This window comes from Ruditapes philippinarum, unplaced genomic scaffold (assembly GCF_026571515.1).
Source record: "Ruditapes philippinarum isolate M1 unplaced genomic scaffold, ASM2657151v2 ctg633_1_1_1_1, whole genome shotgun sequence".
In the NCBI taxonomy this organism is placed as follows: Eukaryota; Metazoa; Mollusca; class Bivalvia; order Venerida; family Veneridae; genus Ruditapes; species Ruditapes philippinarum.
In genome coordinates this window covers 195,691-212,368 of record NW_026861215.1, presented here as the reverse complement: position 1 = coordinate 212,368, position 16,678 = coordinate 195,691, and the positions used below count along the sequence as shown (strand labels likewise).

The 16,678-nt window shown below is 31.4% G+C and overlaps 2 protein-coding genes across 4 annotated transcripts in view; both read left to right on the top strand.

The window, feature by feature from the left end:
* The window catches only part of LOC132714913 (acyl-CoA dehydrogenase family member 11-like), a 33,661-nt gene extending 18,876 nt beyond the window's left edge, over positions 1 to 14,785 (top strand). The window contains exons 12-14 of one of the 3 annotated variants that reach the window (XM_060697838.1): positions 12,274 to 12,546; positions 13,093 to 13,159; positions 13,614 to 14,785. In XM_060697838.1, coding sequence (XP_060553821.1) covers positions 12,274 to 12,378 — 105 coding nt within the window. In that variant the 3' untranslated portion in view covers positions 12,379 to 12,546; positions 13,093 to 13,159; positions 13,614 to 14,785. Of the gene's footprint in view, positions 1 to 11,909; positions 11,943 to 12,273; positions 12,547 to 13,092; positions 13,160 to 13,613 lie in introns of those variants that run through there. The other 2 variants (XM_060697836.1, XM_060697839.1) reach the window with 2 other exon arrangements.
* On the top strand, positions 12,387 to 13,737 carry LOC132714917 (acyl-CoA dehydrogenase family member 11-like). Its single transcript, XM_060697844.1, has 3 exons — positions 12,387 to 12,546; positions 13,093 to 13,159; positions 13,614 to 13,737. The coding sequence occupies exons 1-3, from the start codon at positions 12,387 to 12,389 to the stop codon at positions 13,735 to 13,737; spliced, it is 351 nt and encodes a 116-aa protein (XP_060553827.1).
* Positions 14,786 to 16,678: the final 1,893 nt, after the last annotated feature.

Here is a 16,678-nt window from a genome sequence, read left to right as displayed (position 1 = left end):
GATTATATTTTTTATTTCAAATATGAAATTATCATAAATGTATGATGTGTTGCCCTTAAGACCCGTGTTCCTACGCCTTAGTTTAAGGTCACTGCTGGGGTTTAAACTTTTTCAATATTTATGTTATATACATATAAATGGTGGTTGTTGTGTCCGCTCTGTAACTTCCGTATATACATGAAAGTTTCAATTTTTATTTAAAAATATAAAGTCACTATAGATGGACAAAGTGTTGTGAACAAGACCTAAGTGTCTTTGTATAACTTATAGTTCACTGCTGGGGTTCAAACTTTGTCAATTTTTACCACCACACTTAACATGTAATAGTTGGTTTAGAACTAGAATCCTTCAGGGGCATTTGTCACGTTCTGTGACAGCTCTTGTTTTTTCTCAGTTCTCATATCGTCATGGATCATTACATTACAATTGTAATAAAAATGTCTGATTTCCATAATTATAAATAACACAAATCGTTTTCTGGATTTGGCTGTATCATAATTCATAAAAGAAAATAGTATCGAATTTGCAGTTCAGTATCAAATATTACGTATACTCCGAAAGAGCATACAGTCAAACATTATTTTTACTTGACAAAAAAATTCTAACGTACTTTTATATCTATAAATTTACTTAATTTAGGCGGACTTTTACACTATACATTGGAATAAGTCAACAACTCCTAGTATTTACATTATATTTGCTTTGCTTACATGTATATAGTTACTCAGTGTAAGTTTAGTTAAGATTTACAGAAATACCTATCTGTTTTGTGTTATAATAATAATAATAATAATAATTATAATTATTATTATTATTATTATTATTATTATTATTATGTTCAACGTCCTTGTCTAAAGACTGACTAAAAAGGCCGTTAAAATTGCGATTGATTCTATACACCCTTATTTTAAGCGTAATGTAAGAAGTAGATGAATATAACAAGCAAATTAGACATTTATTATTAAAAAATGAACAAACTTACAGTATTTATAAAAGTAAAAATAAATACATTTAGTTAGGCGAAAAATAATATGCATGCACATTTTTATTTCTAAATATCCGAATTTGGAATATCCGAAACGAGCCCAATTTATCTTTTATATTAGTTTTGTGACACACTAGTCTAATTTTAACTAAACTATAATTTTGTTTACAATATATAAGAAATATATTGCTATCTTTATGAGTTTAATTCAGTCAAACACACAAATTTATTAGTCTTGTATGAAAATTGTCGTCAAATTTGTGATTTAATTGAATTAAGCAGGTGCTCTAATTATGACGTCATTATGTCGTCATAGTAACCAGAAATGCCTAATAAATGTCTATTTTAAAAATGTAACACATTGTACTATACATCTTTAGGTTTTTATAAATATCTAAGATGGGGCCATTTTTGGTGCTTAGTGAACCTTGCTCTTTCAGCAAAAATACTTAGAATCAAGCTCCTTGATCAAGGAGTTCCTTTCTTTTTGTATTTCAAAATGAAAAGTTGCATAGACATTTGAATGAACTGTTCTGAATTAAATAAGAACATTGATAATGAAAGGAATATTCTTTATTTCCAGATAATGTATTACCATTGTGTTAAAGAAAATTATCATACAGACAGTAACTTTCTATATATATTTACAAAACAATATACAGTGATATAATCAGATTTATGTTTTTAATAGATATTATACAGGCTGAAGTAAATTATAAGTTGTCATAAGCTTGAATTTCTATTTACTAAAATAGTAAATACCAACAAATAAAAATTTTCATTAAAAAATTTACAGATCTGCTTTTAAATTGTTGTAATTTATTACTACCAATTGATGAAATTTTATTTTTATTTATGTGAAATGTCAGTAACATTATTATATGAAGATGTTATTATGATTCAGTGTTATAAGTTCATTATTTCCCAGTATTGATAGTTCTCTATGTTAATGTTTCAGTATAAATGGACAGCTGATCATTCATTAAAATTTATAGAGTCAAAATATTTGTTTAGGACTTTGTTTACAAACAAATTTTAATTATTATCACTTTTTCATTACTGGGGTCATAACCATATATTAAAATCCTTTTTCTTATGATCTTCTTCCATTTCTTATAATAATTATATTGGTCAAGTGATATGACAATGTGCTGGAATATGGAGACAAATACTTTATTCAGGGTGGTGAAATATATTTGTTTTTTGGGTTGTTTTTTTTCATTGACTATATATTTGGCCAATAAAAAAATGATGTTCAATAGATCCTTAGACTTTATTGATCTACAGCCTACTTAATAGGCATTCTCTAACAGAAAGTCCCTCCCACTGTTTTGAAGTATACCACCCTATATTGGCACCCCCACTGGTTTGTAATATATCACACATCCCAATATACAATACACAGCTCCCAATATACAGCTTGTTAACTTCCAATAATGTGCCAGCCCCATCTGTACATGTATGTATATAGTTAGGATCCTTATCCCACTGTTTTATGAGGGGCTGGGATAGATGATTTGTTTTTTATTGAAGTAAAAAGAATGATCTTAAAGAATCTATGTTTTAACCATTGATTAATTTTAACCACAATGTCACTTCAACATTCTATATATCCTACTTTAATAGTTTTCTGTGAATATATAGCCTGATAAGATTTATCATTCTGTTATGATTATTCTATTTAATTTTAGTGTGAAATATTTCTATGTACAGTTGCAAAGCTAACTACTTCCATATCATACAACATAAGAACAAGATAAGTTTAGTGTTTTTGTAAAAAGAATCATTTGCTCATTTCTGTTACATCTGTCCACTTCAGTTCCTTAAAAAAAAAAAATTTATATATATATTTTTATCACAGAAACCCCGGCGCAGGAGAGTAATAAAGCCATTTAATAAAAACGATATTACACTAGTGTAATAACACTTTGACAGGACGTCATTTGCGCTATATATATAAACATAGCGTTACACTATGGGCGCGTCATTGTAGAATTACTCATTTTAACAGTTCACTGTTCTTATTTTGTATATGTGATAAATAGAATATTATATTTGTGTAGATTCAATTCTAAATTAATATTGAACTCATTGAATAAAACAGTATTATGCTCGCCACAGCTCGCATAATATGATTTTATTCAACTCTTTCAATAAATTTAGTATTAAACTACACTCATTCAATATCCTCTATATATGTATCCTACCACTTAACATAAGAGCATTTACTTAAAGACCTAGTCAATTTTCACATCCTATGCAGTCCTGTTACTCATCCAAAACATAATAATCAACACCAAAATACATAAAAATAGAAAGATCACTAAACAAAATTAAATAGAATTACTATACTCTAATAATTATTAATTTAAGGTCTTTTGTGCCTCCCTAGCAGTCATTTGTGCCCCTTAGCGGTCCTCTAATTCATCGAAAACATAAATTCTATCACCAAAATAATTTTTTATCTTAAAATATTACATTTTTTAGCTCGACTTTTCTATGAAAAGGGGAGCTATCCTACTCGCCCCGGCGTCGGCGTCGGCGTCACACCTTGGTTAAGTTTTTCGTACCACCCCACTTTATTTCAGAAGTATTACAAGTATGGCTTTGAAACTTACCATACTTGTTCACCATCATAACCTCCATCTACAGACAAGAGTACATAACTCTGTCAAGGTTTTTGACAGAATTATGGCCCTTTTTTGACTTAGAAAGTGTATTGAGCTTGGTTAAGTTTTTTGTACCACCTCACTTTATTTCAAAACCATTGGAGGTATTGCTTTGAAACTGACCATACTTGTTTACCATCACGACCTTCATCAACAGACAAGAGGACATAACTCTGTCAAGGTTTTTGACAGAATTATGCCCCTTTTTGACTTAGAAAATACATTGAATATGGGTAAAATCCACTTATTGCCTTAACCCTTTGAGATATTGCTTTGAAACTTTTAATGCTATTTCACATCATTACCCCCATCTGTACGCAAGAGAAGGTAACTCTGTCAAGGATTTGTTTTAAAAATTAAGGCCTTTTATCGACTTAGAATCTTGGTTAAGTTTTTAGTACCAGTCCACTTTTTGACTGAACTGTTTGAGATATTAATTTGAAAGTTGGAATACTTGTTTACAATCATGATTCCCAAACATGTCCAGGAGATGGTAATTCTGTCAAAGATTTTATTTGAATTATGGCCCTTAACTGTCAATGTTTTGTATTATAGGCAAGCACTAAAAAACTTAAAAAATCTAAAAAAATTCATTCCTATCCACTTGTTCACTTTACCATAAATTATGTCATATAAACATTGCTGTAATATTCAAGGGTATCACACAATTCAGTAAAATAATTCTTCACTAAATATCTTAATGCTCATGGCCATTGTTCACTTTAAAAATACAGAGATTCTTGTATTGCCTTTTACTGCAAAAACTTTTTTTATTGGCAAGCAATAAAAAAGTCGATTGCGCTGTCTTACGGACAGCTCTTGTTATCTATAAACCTACTACAATATATTATAATAATGCCCTAGGAAGTAACTAAAGGTCCTTTGTGCCTCCCTAGCAGTTCTTTGCGCACATGAGCAGTCCTTAACGGTCTGGCAACTCATCGAAAACATAAATTCTATCACCACAATTATATTTTTTCTTAAAATTATACCTTTTTTCTCACTAAACATACTACCATATATTATAAGAATGCCCTAGGAAGTAATTTAAGGTCCTTTGTGCCTCCCTAGCAGTTCTTTGCGCACATGAGCAGTCCTTAGCGGTCTGGCAACTCATCGAAAACATAAAATCTATCACCACAATTATATTTTTTCTTCAAATTATACATTTTTTCTCACTAAACATACTACCATATATTATAAGAATGCCCTAGGAAGTAATTTAAGGTCCTTTGTGCCTCCCCAGCAGTTCTTTGCGCACATGAGCAGTCCTTAGCGGTCTGGCAACTCATCGAAAACATAAAATCTATCACCACAATTATTTTTTTTCTTAAAATTATACCTTTTTTCTCACTAAACATACTACCATATATTATAAGAATGCCCTAGGAAGTAATTTAAGGTCCTTTGTGCCTCCCTAGCAGTTCTTTGCGCACCTGAGCAGTCCTTAGCGGTCCAGCAACTCATCGAAAACATAAATTCTATCACCACAATTATATTTTTTCTTAACATTATACCTTTTTTCTCACTAAACATACTACCATATATTATAAGAATGCCCTAGGAAGTAATTTAAGGTCCTTTGTGCCTCCCTAGCAGTTCTTTGCGCACATGAGCAGTCCTTAGCGGTCTGGCAACTCATCGAAAACATAAAATCTATCACCACAATTATTTTTTTTCTTAAAATTATACCTTTTTTCTCACTAAACATACTACCATATAATATAAGAATGCCCTAGGAAGTAATTTAAGGTCCTTTTGTGCCTCCCCAGCAGTTCTTTGCGCACAAGAGCAGTCCTTAGCGGTCTGGCAACTCATCGAAAACATAAAATCTATCACCACAATTATTTTTTTTCTTAAAATTATACCTTTTTTCTCACTAAACATACTACCATATAATATAAGAATGCCCTAGGAAGTAATTTAAGGTCCTTTGTGCCTCCCCAGCAGTTCTTTGCGCACATGAGCAGTCCTTAGCGGTCTGGCAACTCATCGAAAACATAAAATCTATCACCACAATTATTTTTTTTCTTAAAATTATACCTTTTTTCTCACTAAACATACTACCATATAATATAAGAATGCCCTAGGAAGTAATTTAAGGTCCTTTGTGTCTCCCTAGCAGTCCTTTGTGCCCCTAGGAGGTATTTTAAGATTCTTTGTACCTCCCTAGCAGTCCTTAGCAGTCCTGCAATTCATCGAAAACATAAATTCTATCAACAAAATTATATTTTTCCTTAAAATAATACATTTTTTATCTATTAACTTACTACAATATAATATAAAAATGCCCTAGGAAGTAATTTAAGGTCCTTTGTGCCTCCCTAGCAGTCCTTTGCGCACCTGAGCTCTCCTTAGCAGTCCAGCAACTCATCAAAAACATAAATTCTATCACGAAAATTAAATTTTTTCTTAAAATAAAAATAATACATTTTTTGTCACTAAGCATACTACCATATATTATAAGAATGTTCTAGGAGTGATTTTAAGGTCCTTTGGGCCTCGCTTATAGTATTTTGTGAACCTGAGCAGTCTTTAGCGGTCTGGCAACTCATCGAAAACATAAATTCTATCACCAAAATTATATTTTTTCTTAAAATAATACATTTTTTCTCACTAAACATACTACCATATATTATAAGAATGCCCTAGGAGATATTTAAATGTCCTTTGTGCCTCCCTAGCAGTCCTTTGTGCCCCTAGGAGGTATTTTAAGATTCTTTGTACCTCCCTAGCAGTCCTTAGCGGTCCTCCAATTCATCAAAAACATAAATTCTTAGTCTCACCAAAATTATATTTTTTCTTTAAAAAATACATTTTTTATCTATTAACTTACTACAATATAATATAAAAATGCCTTAGGAAGTAATTTAAGGTCCTTTGTGCCTCCCTAGCAGTTGTTAGTGCACCTGAGCAGTCCTTAGCGGTCCGGCAACTCATTGAAAGCATAAATTCTATCACCAAAATTATATTTTTTTTAAAATTATACATTTTTTCTCACTAAACATACTACCATATATTATAAGAATGCCCTAGGAGGTATTTAAATGTCCTTTGTGCCTCCCTAGCAGTCCTTTGTGCCCCTAGGAGGTATTTTAAGATTCTTTGTACTTCCCTAGCAGTCCTAAGCGGTCCTGCAACTCATCAAAAACATAAATTCTATCACCAAAATTATATTTTTTTCTTACAATAATACATTTTTGTCTATTAACTTACTATCATATATTATAATAATGTTCTAGGAGGGATTTGAAGGTCCTTTGTGCCTCCCTAGCAGTTGTTAGTGCACCTGAGCACTCCTTAGCGGTCCGCAACTCTTCGAAAACATGAATTTTATCACTATAATGATATTTTTCCTTAAAATTATACATTTTTTATCACTAAACATACTACCATGTATTATAAGAATGCCCTCACAGGTATTTTAAGGTCCTTTGTGCCTACTTAGGAAATATTTTAAGGTCCCTAGCAGTCCTTTTCGCACCTGAGCAGTCCATAGCGATCCGGCAACTCATCGAAAGCATAAATTCTATCACCAAAATTATATTTTTTTCTTACAATAATACATTTTTGTCTATTAACTTACTACCATATATTATAAGAATGTTCTAGGAGGGATTTGAAGGTCCTTTGTGCCTCCCTAGCAGTTGTTAGTGCACCTGAGCAGTCCTTAGCGGTCCGACAACTCTTTAAAAACATAAATTTTATCACTAAAATGATATTTTTCCTTAAAATTATACATTTTTTGTCACTAAACATACTACCTTGTCTTATAAGAATGCCCTAGGGGGTATTTTAAGGTCCTTTGTGCCTCCCTAGCAGTCTTTTGTGTATCTGAGCAGTCCTTAGCGGTCCGACAACTCATAAAATTTTCACCAAAATCATATTTTTTCTTAAAATTATAATTTTTTTTTCACTAAAAATAATACCATGTAATATAAGAATGGCCTAGGAGGTATTTTAAGGTCCTTTGTGCCTCTTTAGTAGTCCTTTGTGGCTCCTTAGCAGTCCTTAGCGGTCCTTAGCAGTCCTTAGCAGTGTTTAGTAGGACCGGAAAATTCTGGTTGCTATGGCAACAAATAGACTGAAAATATGGCAAATTTTACACATAAACTGGATCCAGTGTTAACGCAAAAAGTAATAGAAATATTTTTATGAAACTTGAAATATGGGTAGATGGCAGTCTGGAGATTATGAACATCTTTTTCTTTTCTTCCTATGTTGAAAATTCTGGTTGCTATGGCAACACATAGACTGAAAATATGGCAAATTTTACACATAAACTGAATCCAGTGATAACTCAAAAAGTACTGGAAATATTTTTATGAAACTTGACATATGGGTAGATGGCAGTCTTGAGATTATGCATGTCTTATCTGTTCTTCCTATTTTGAAAAAATATTGGTTGCCTTGGCAACAAATAGGCTTAAAACATGGCAAATATAAAAATATTTGTGATTAGTCAAAGAGAGCTGAAATTTTTTATGAAATTGCATCTTTAATTCAAGAGTTATCTCCTCTTTAAGAATTTTGCTTTTAAAAATGTTATATTTTGGTAACAGGGATGTTTCAAATATTAACTTTAGAGTGTCCTTCAGTACGTCTGTCTGTGCATAAAAACTGTTTCCTGTGATCACTTTTAAAGAACTTTTCCAACAAATTTACTTAAAATAGAGAAAAATTGAAACATTAGTGAATGGCCAATGGCCCTTCAGAATGTTGATGGGGTTCTAACCGGTAGGGGACTTATGGATTGCTTGCAATACTATGATAATTGCTTGTTTTATTGGGGAGGCTATGCCGACCCAATGTTAATAACCATCCGTCAAATCTTACTGCCGCGGTAATCAGGTCAAAAAATAGTACCTTGATATTTTCTAAGCTGACTCATCACTCATCACAGACATTTACAATATGAAAATATTTTCATTCTTTAATTTCATATCTGAAATTTGTAAAGATAATAATTCTCTGAAAAATTCTTGATTTTTGTTTAAATCACTACTCCGTGACGTCATACTGCCGCGGTAATCAGGTTTATGCATACGTACGTCTGTAATAAATAGTTCTGGTATGAAAACCCTTCAAAATAATAACTTTATCAATATTTTTTTAACAAAAAGCATAAATGAAAATTTATAAGTAAATGCTTTAATTTTGTGGCAAATATTCTTTATTATTTTTGATAACAATTTTCCAATTACTACGCAGCGACCAACTGTTTATGACGGGTCATTAACTAGAACGTTGCAACACCGTATTCTCAATATCATGCATGTTCTTTTGTTGTTATAAACCATTAATAGTCCTTAATATTTTTTAAAGACAAATAATTGTAAGCTGTCGCTTACATCAGAGACATGGATCATGCTTGCGTGATAACTAAGGAAAACTAACTTATTAGTACACCCCAGGAGGCTGTACGCGGAAAACGGTCATAAACCGCTATATCATATAGCTGTTAGTAAATATTTTGCATACATTTAACTAAAAATTCACTGATGGTGATGAACATATAGTTTGAAAACATTATATTCTTGAACCATTATCGCCGAAAAAAAACTATTTAACTACAAAACCCCTAAGGACCCTCCGACAAAATTCCAGCACAATATTACATTTTACATTAGGAAAATAAAAAAAGCAATACTTATATTTTCATCTTACATAATTCATTAATCAAACTTTTAACATAAAAGTATCTTTTAAAAATATGTCTGGCAATTGACAGATCCCTACTCCGATCTTTTATTTGTATAGGAATAAATTTAAACATGTGCTCTTTTGTTTAGGAATATTTTGTAGTGAAAGTCTTATATATTCACTAATCTCATAATTAGAATTAGACAGGTCAGGGATTTATACAACCAGTTGTTTAGTTAACTATGCTCATTTTAATCCCAATAGAAACATTCAAATATTTGGGGTAAAAAACATGACCAAAGTACCTAGTAGTCGTTTACCCGGTGGTGATCCCATTAAACTGATTATAGATTCGAATTGATTAGAAAACACAAATAGAAACATGTGTTTCCGTACAACAAAAATCGGAAGTAAAGTGAACAGTTAATTGACAGAAATATGTGGTCAAATATGTTTTAACAAGGAAATAATTATTTCAGAGAAAGACGCAAAGATCAGTATGACCCCGTATTGTGTAATTAGAAAGTTTATTCAATTCTAGGGCATACATCATAATTTGATAGTCCATGTGTAATAAAATTCAAATTTTCAATACAGATTATGAGATACATAAAAAATATTAAAGAATAAGAAGCTTTAATTAAAAAACAAACAAAAAAAAAACCCAAAAAAACCCGGCGGCATAAGAGGAATTTCTTATTCATTTTACAACACTTGAAAAATTACTACAGAAAATGTGTTGTTGTTTTTTTTGTTTTGTTTTCAACAAAAGTGTGTGTGTTTTAAGTTTATTTATACTCGGCGCCGGAATAACCATATGTCCGAGATTATAGCATCTGGGACGTCTTTTTCAAGCAGATTCTTCCTGGAAGCCCATTCTTCGTTCTTTGGTGGTAAAGGAGACGACAATACCGTCAAGGCATCAACTTTCTGACTGACGACAACAAAAACGGCATCTATTAGCGCCAAACCTCCAGGGTAAGTCACGACAGGTCAACCAATCACCTCTGGTACTTATGATGACTTGACTATGACCTTCCGTGTGCCTTCTCCGCGACGTGCACACCTCTGGAGGGATTTGGAGAAGTTTCAACAAAAACTTCCAAACACGCCATTTATAACACCATTCATAGCACTGACGGCTTCGATGTTCTCATCTATTTGCGGGAAATGGTCGACAGGGAAAACCCTACGTAATAACCGCACACCCTGTTAACAACAGATTTTCCGCAGTATATATTTCAAGCTAGTGAGGTTTAAAAATACACGTAGAATCTATCGATTGAACTACCATAAGTTGGTTGAGTGTTGGCGGTAAAAAAGAAGATATAACTTCCTGATCAATTTTCACTTAGGTTGATTCAGTTTTGAATAAGCTTTGCAGATATGTATTTTTTCAAGAAATATTTAGCTTTAATATTATCCGACGCCGTCAGTTATGAAATGGGAATAATTTTCTGAAACGTGGTTTTATTCGAGATTTGCTTCTGGAGAAGACAACCTTCTGTCCGTATAGCATGAATATTAATACTCATCACAAGACAGTATCTTATTGATCTCAATTATGGTACATCTAAATGTGTATAATTTTTATGTTCAATAAAAATGTTGCATCACTTGCAGTTGTTATTATCATTCAATAATATTAAAATGACATAAAGTATTTATGATGAACAGTCCTAGAATATTTTGATAAGGAACCGTCAGTTGTAAAATGTTATTGCTATCTGATAATGAACAGTCGTCATACTTGCTGGTATGTCATTTATTATTGACAGTTTAGGTTTTTCAAAATTTGAATGATTAACAGTCCGAATGCAGACCTCAATGAAATGTTCTGGAATATTAACAAAATGAATAGTCAACCACATTAACCATATATATGAATGGTTGAACACAACAGTAAGGATAAATAGCGCAATGTGCATATCTTTTTATTTTGGTAGCACATTTTAAGGAAAAAGAAAAAAAACTATAAGTCTGAAACATTCTCTCATAGCCTCCCCATCAGTACATTCAGTGCTTTGATTTCAATATGTATTATTTATAATGTGGAACACTATCCTTAATTTAAGATATTCAAAATATGTAATAACAAGACTTTAGTGCTTTCATTAAAGATCCTGTAACACATTTTTTTCATGGTTTTATTTCATAAATATGATGCTCAAATTAAGATCTGTCAGTATTGTAAGTTCCAATAAGCATTATTTATAAAGATATTACCGAATTCAACATTTCATGTAAATAAAGGGAGGTAATTAGAAATTTATTTTCTATAAATTCTAAGTCAAATTTTCCAATAAGAAATGAATGCATATAATTTATTGATTAAAAATAATGTGCACACATATTTGCAGTACACATTTTACATATTCTTCGATGTTTGAAAAAAAATTTATTTACATAATTATATACAAATATAATTTTTTGCAAGTGTGGTATACACACAGTAACAATATCAATCACAAAACATACATGATCTTTAAGTTTATTTCAATATTAATATAAAATGTGCATTCAATAAGGTAGTTTTAATATGCTAATATGTATTTTAACTTAAAGGTCCTTTCATTTAATTGGTTTCAATATCTACATGCTAGTGTTTCCAGGTGCTTTCAATAGGGTGATTTCAATATGTACATTACAACTGTTTTCAATAAGGTGGTTTTAATATGTACTTACAGGTGCTCCCTATATATACTTACAGGTGCTATGCTCTCTATATATACTTACAGGTGCTATCAGTATGTGCTTACAGGTAGTTTTTATATATATTTATTTACAGGTGCTTTCAATTTGTCCTTCAAGGTGCTGCAATATATATATTTACAGGTGCTTTCAATTTGTCCTTCAAGGTGCTGCAATATATATATTTACAGGTGCTTTCAATTTGTCCTTCAAGGTGCTGCAATATATATATTTACAGGTGCTTTCAATTTGTACTTCAAGGTGCTGCAATATATATATTTACAGGTGCTTTCAATATGGAGGGAACAACTAACATTCTGTCATTGGACGTACTACGCGCCATCGCAAAGACCAAAGGTCAGGTTCTTGCGTCATTTAGTAAAGACATAAATGATCGAATGTTAGGACTGAAGAACGAAACTCTTGCACCTTCAGCAGCTAAGGTTCTGGATGCCAACAATGCCATCATTAAGTTTGTACAGGACAATGCAACAAAACAAGATGTTATGGAAATGGCAGCAAGGGATCTGGCTTTCAGTTTATGTAGAACTTATACAGGTAACTGATTTTCATTTAACAGTTTAATTTTCAGGTCAAATAAGTAAATATATAGTTATTTTAGTTTCCCTTGTTGGTCTTGAGTTTGGGTTCGTAGACAAGGAATATGTTTTTCAGTGAAGGTTTGGTTAACAACAATATGTCTTGCTGATCTTTCAAATTTACAGAATGACAGATAAAAAGTGGTTTTAAATACTACTTTTATTATAGGAATACCTAACTGCCTACCAGTTAATGGCTGAAATGTGATTTTGTGAACTGGTGCTTAGTATAAAAATATGTTAGTTTAAGATCTATACAAGTTCTGAATACTTCACAAAGAGTTTTTCAGAACTTTAATTTGTGTTGATTTAAAAACTTGAATGTTTACAATAAAACCATTTAAGAGCAGTAATGCACTGGAAAATATTATACTGTTGTTGTAATGAGGTAATTGTTCTGCAGAGGTTACACTGTGGTATGTTTATATAAATAATTAAATGTTCTCTTTTGTTTTCAGTGAATGGAATATAGTGAAGTAATATATTTCTTGTTTTATTTTCTCAGGAGCACTTCTTGTTGATCATGCTTGCAGTAATGTTAGTACACCACAGGATGTTTATGTTGCTCAAAGGTAACCTGTTGATTCTCTTTTATTTACTGGTATTTTACTCTATCAATGATTTACATGTATAAATGCAAATAAGGCATGCACATGCATGGGCCACCAGTATGAAGTCAAGTCAATATGCATATCTGAGCAACCCAGAATCTTATCTGTTGGCAACTAAAATGTTGGTTTCTTGTTTTGATTCTTTCCTTTGGTCATTTATGGGGCATAGTGGGCCTTTAAACAAAGTGAAGTATGAATTATACAGTGTGTTTTTGCCCCCATTATTTAGGGGGATGGAAAATTTAGATTATCTCTTTTACATCCTCCCTGCAGACACCCTGTCCATCCCTAAACTTACAACAGTGGAAGGTGGGGACATCTGTGACTAATGGACATCATTTGTGTCCTGTGGAGACAATTCATGTATTTTGTGAAATGTTGAAAATTTACCAATATTTCATGTGTTTATTTTTAGATGGTGTGAGAAAGATTTATCATTAGTTAAAACCAATGCACAACTAGGACAGTATAGCGGTGACTCAACCAAGAATGATTTTGATCTGGTGTATGATTGTTACCATGAGGGCGATAGACTGTAAAATTACAAAAACTTGATCAGCCTGCAAAAATGTGTTCCCATGAACATTATCAACATTGATTTACAAAAAATTGACTGTGATTTACAATGATATCAGCCTGTGATTATTGTTGTTTTTAGCTCGACTTTTCTATGAAAAGGGGAGCTATCCTACTCGCCCCGGCGTCGGCGTCGGCGTTAGCGTTGGCGTCACACCTTGGTTAAGTTTTTCGTACCACCCCACTTTATTTCAGAAGTATTACAAGTATGGCTTTGAAACTTACCATACTTGTTCACCATCATAACCTCCATCTACAGACAAGAGTACATAACTCTGTCAAGGTTTTTGACAGAATTATGGCCCTTTTTTGACTTAGAAAGTGTATTGAGCTTGGTTAAGTTTTTTGTACCACCTCACTTTATTTCAAAACCATTGGAGGTATTGCTTTGAAACTGACCATACTTGTTTACCATCACGACCTTCATCAACAGACAAGAGGACATAACTCTGTCAAGGTTTTTGACAGAATTATGCCCCTTTTTGACTTAGAAAATACATTGAATATGGGTAAAATCCACTTATTGCCTTAACCCTTTGAGATATTGCTTTGAAACTTTTAATGCTATTTCACATCATTACCCCCATCTGTACGCAAGAGAAGGTAACTCTGTCAAGGATTTGTTTTAAAAATTAAGGCCTTTTATCGACTTAGAATCTTGGTTAAGTTTTTAGTACCAGTCCACTTTTTGACTGAACTGTTTGAGATATTAATTTGAAAGTTGGAATACTTGTTTACAATCATGATTCCCAAACATGTCCAGGAGAAGGTAATTCTGTCAAAGATTTTATTTGAATTATGGCCCTTAACTGTCAATGTTTTGTATTATAGGCAAGCACTAAAAAACTTAAAAAATCTAAAAAAATTCATTCCTATCCACTTGTTCACTTTACCATAAATTATGTCATATAAACATTGCTGTAATATTCAAGGGTATCAAACAACTAGTTCACTTTAAAAATACAGAGATTCTTGTATTGCCTTTTACTGGCAAGCAATAAAAAAGTCGAGCGCGCTGTCTTACGGACAGCTCTTGTTGTGTATACTTGTGTTAATGTACATTATTTGAATATGAAATTATAAGGTTTAAAGAGGTAACAATAATGTTAGAAATTGATATATCAGCTGTTCATGCTACTTTGGATTGCTGTATTTTATAAGTTTACAAAAATATTTTGGAATTACTGTTGGTGTTTAAATCTAAGCACATGTTTCAATTTGGACATAACCATTCATCATTTCTAACAAAAAGTTTGTTTAGCGAAACAGTGATCTAATGCATTTGGTGTCCATCTCACTTCTCACATGTGTGCTCAAGCTCTTTTAAGAACACATTCAGGTCATGGTTTCTTGTCTAGGAAGCAAGAATTAAAAGTTATGTAATGTAAGATGTAAGAATAAGTTTAACAATCAAACGAAATGTATGTGCATATACCAATTGCTAATGCTTCGCTTGTTTGCATATTCCAATATGTTAGATAACTCTATCAGGTACCTTTTGACAATCAAGTTAAAAAAGATGATCATACTTATTGATAGTATTTTTAGCTGGACTATTCAAAGAATAGGGGGAGCTTTTGTGCTTCCAAATGTGTCACACTTTGGTTAATTTTTTGCGTGCAAGTTGGTATCTTTAAAACAACTGAAGGGAATTGTGTGAAATTCACACACTTATATGAGAGTATAATTGGTAGGCACTGTCCAAGGCCCATAACTCTAACATAAAATTTGACAAAATTATAGCTATTTTTTTAACTTAGAAAATTCTATGTTATCGAGGCTCTTGTTTAAATTTCAAGCACTGAGAATAGTCAAGCACACTGTGCTACCAACAAGCTTTTGTTAATGTTTAAATGGTCAAAATCTTTAATTAGAATTTCAAATGTTTTACAAAGTTGACCTTTATTTCAGGATTTTTTTAACATAACTATCATGTGGATATTGCAGACATTGTGAAGTGTTTAGAATCTTGGTTTATTTTTTCAAAGAGTTACTTTGTTTTTCATTATGTATATTACTTACATAATTTGTTTTACTATATTATAAGTAATATACATAATGAAAAACAAAACATGATTTATTTTAATTGGTATATGTCTTCTTTATTCATAGTTTTGGTCAAAATAATTTTAATGATTTAGGTATAATTTGACAAGCCTGTTAATATCTTATCAAAATTCAGATTTTTTGAATTACAATGTATCATTGTTTGTTTGATTTCAAAGATGCTGAGCTTTTATTTCTTAAAACTTTATGTAATTGAAGGACAGCATGAGGCATCTGTATCATTCATTTAAGCTGTCTGTCTATCACTGTAATTCAAGTCTGTCAAAGAACAGATTCTTGTGTTTTATTAAAAATAAATAAAAAATCAGGTCTTGTGAAACCATTAATAACAAATGAAGTTTGTTAAAAAAACATAAGAATAAACATAAGAATATGTTGATTTATATTTGTGTATAGATTTAAGTATCAAAAGAAAATATTTTTATGTTAGTGTAGTCTAATCAATGTTATTATTATTTTATTAGATTGCTAGAAATTGTTGAAATTTGTTTAAAGTCATTTGATTATTATTATATATAAATCTTGAATAAAATGGTAAATATGCAAATGAAAAAAAAATTTTTTTTTCTCTTTTTTTTTCCAGAAGGTATTAAAGTTTGTATGACAAACATGGATAAAACATTCTGTAAAATAAATTTATTTGAAAACATTTGATACAGAACTTTCCCTTGCACAAAGATAATCAATCACATCATTTTCGATTAAGTGTGTGTGAGAGATTCATGTACAATGTAATTAAGTATATTTTAAATCAAATCAAACATGACAGATTATCTATACATTGAATTTCATTGAAGATTAACTTATGATATCATAAGTATTCTTTCCTTATCAGGG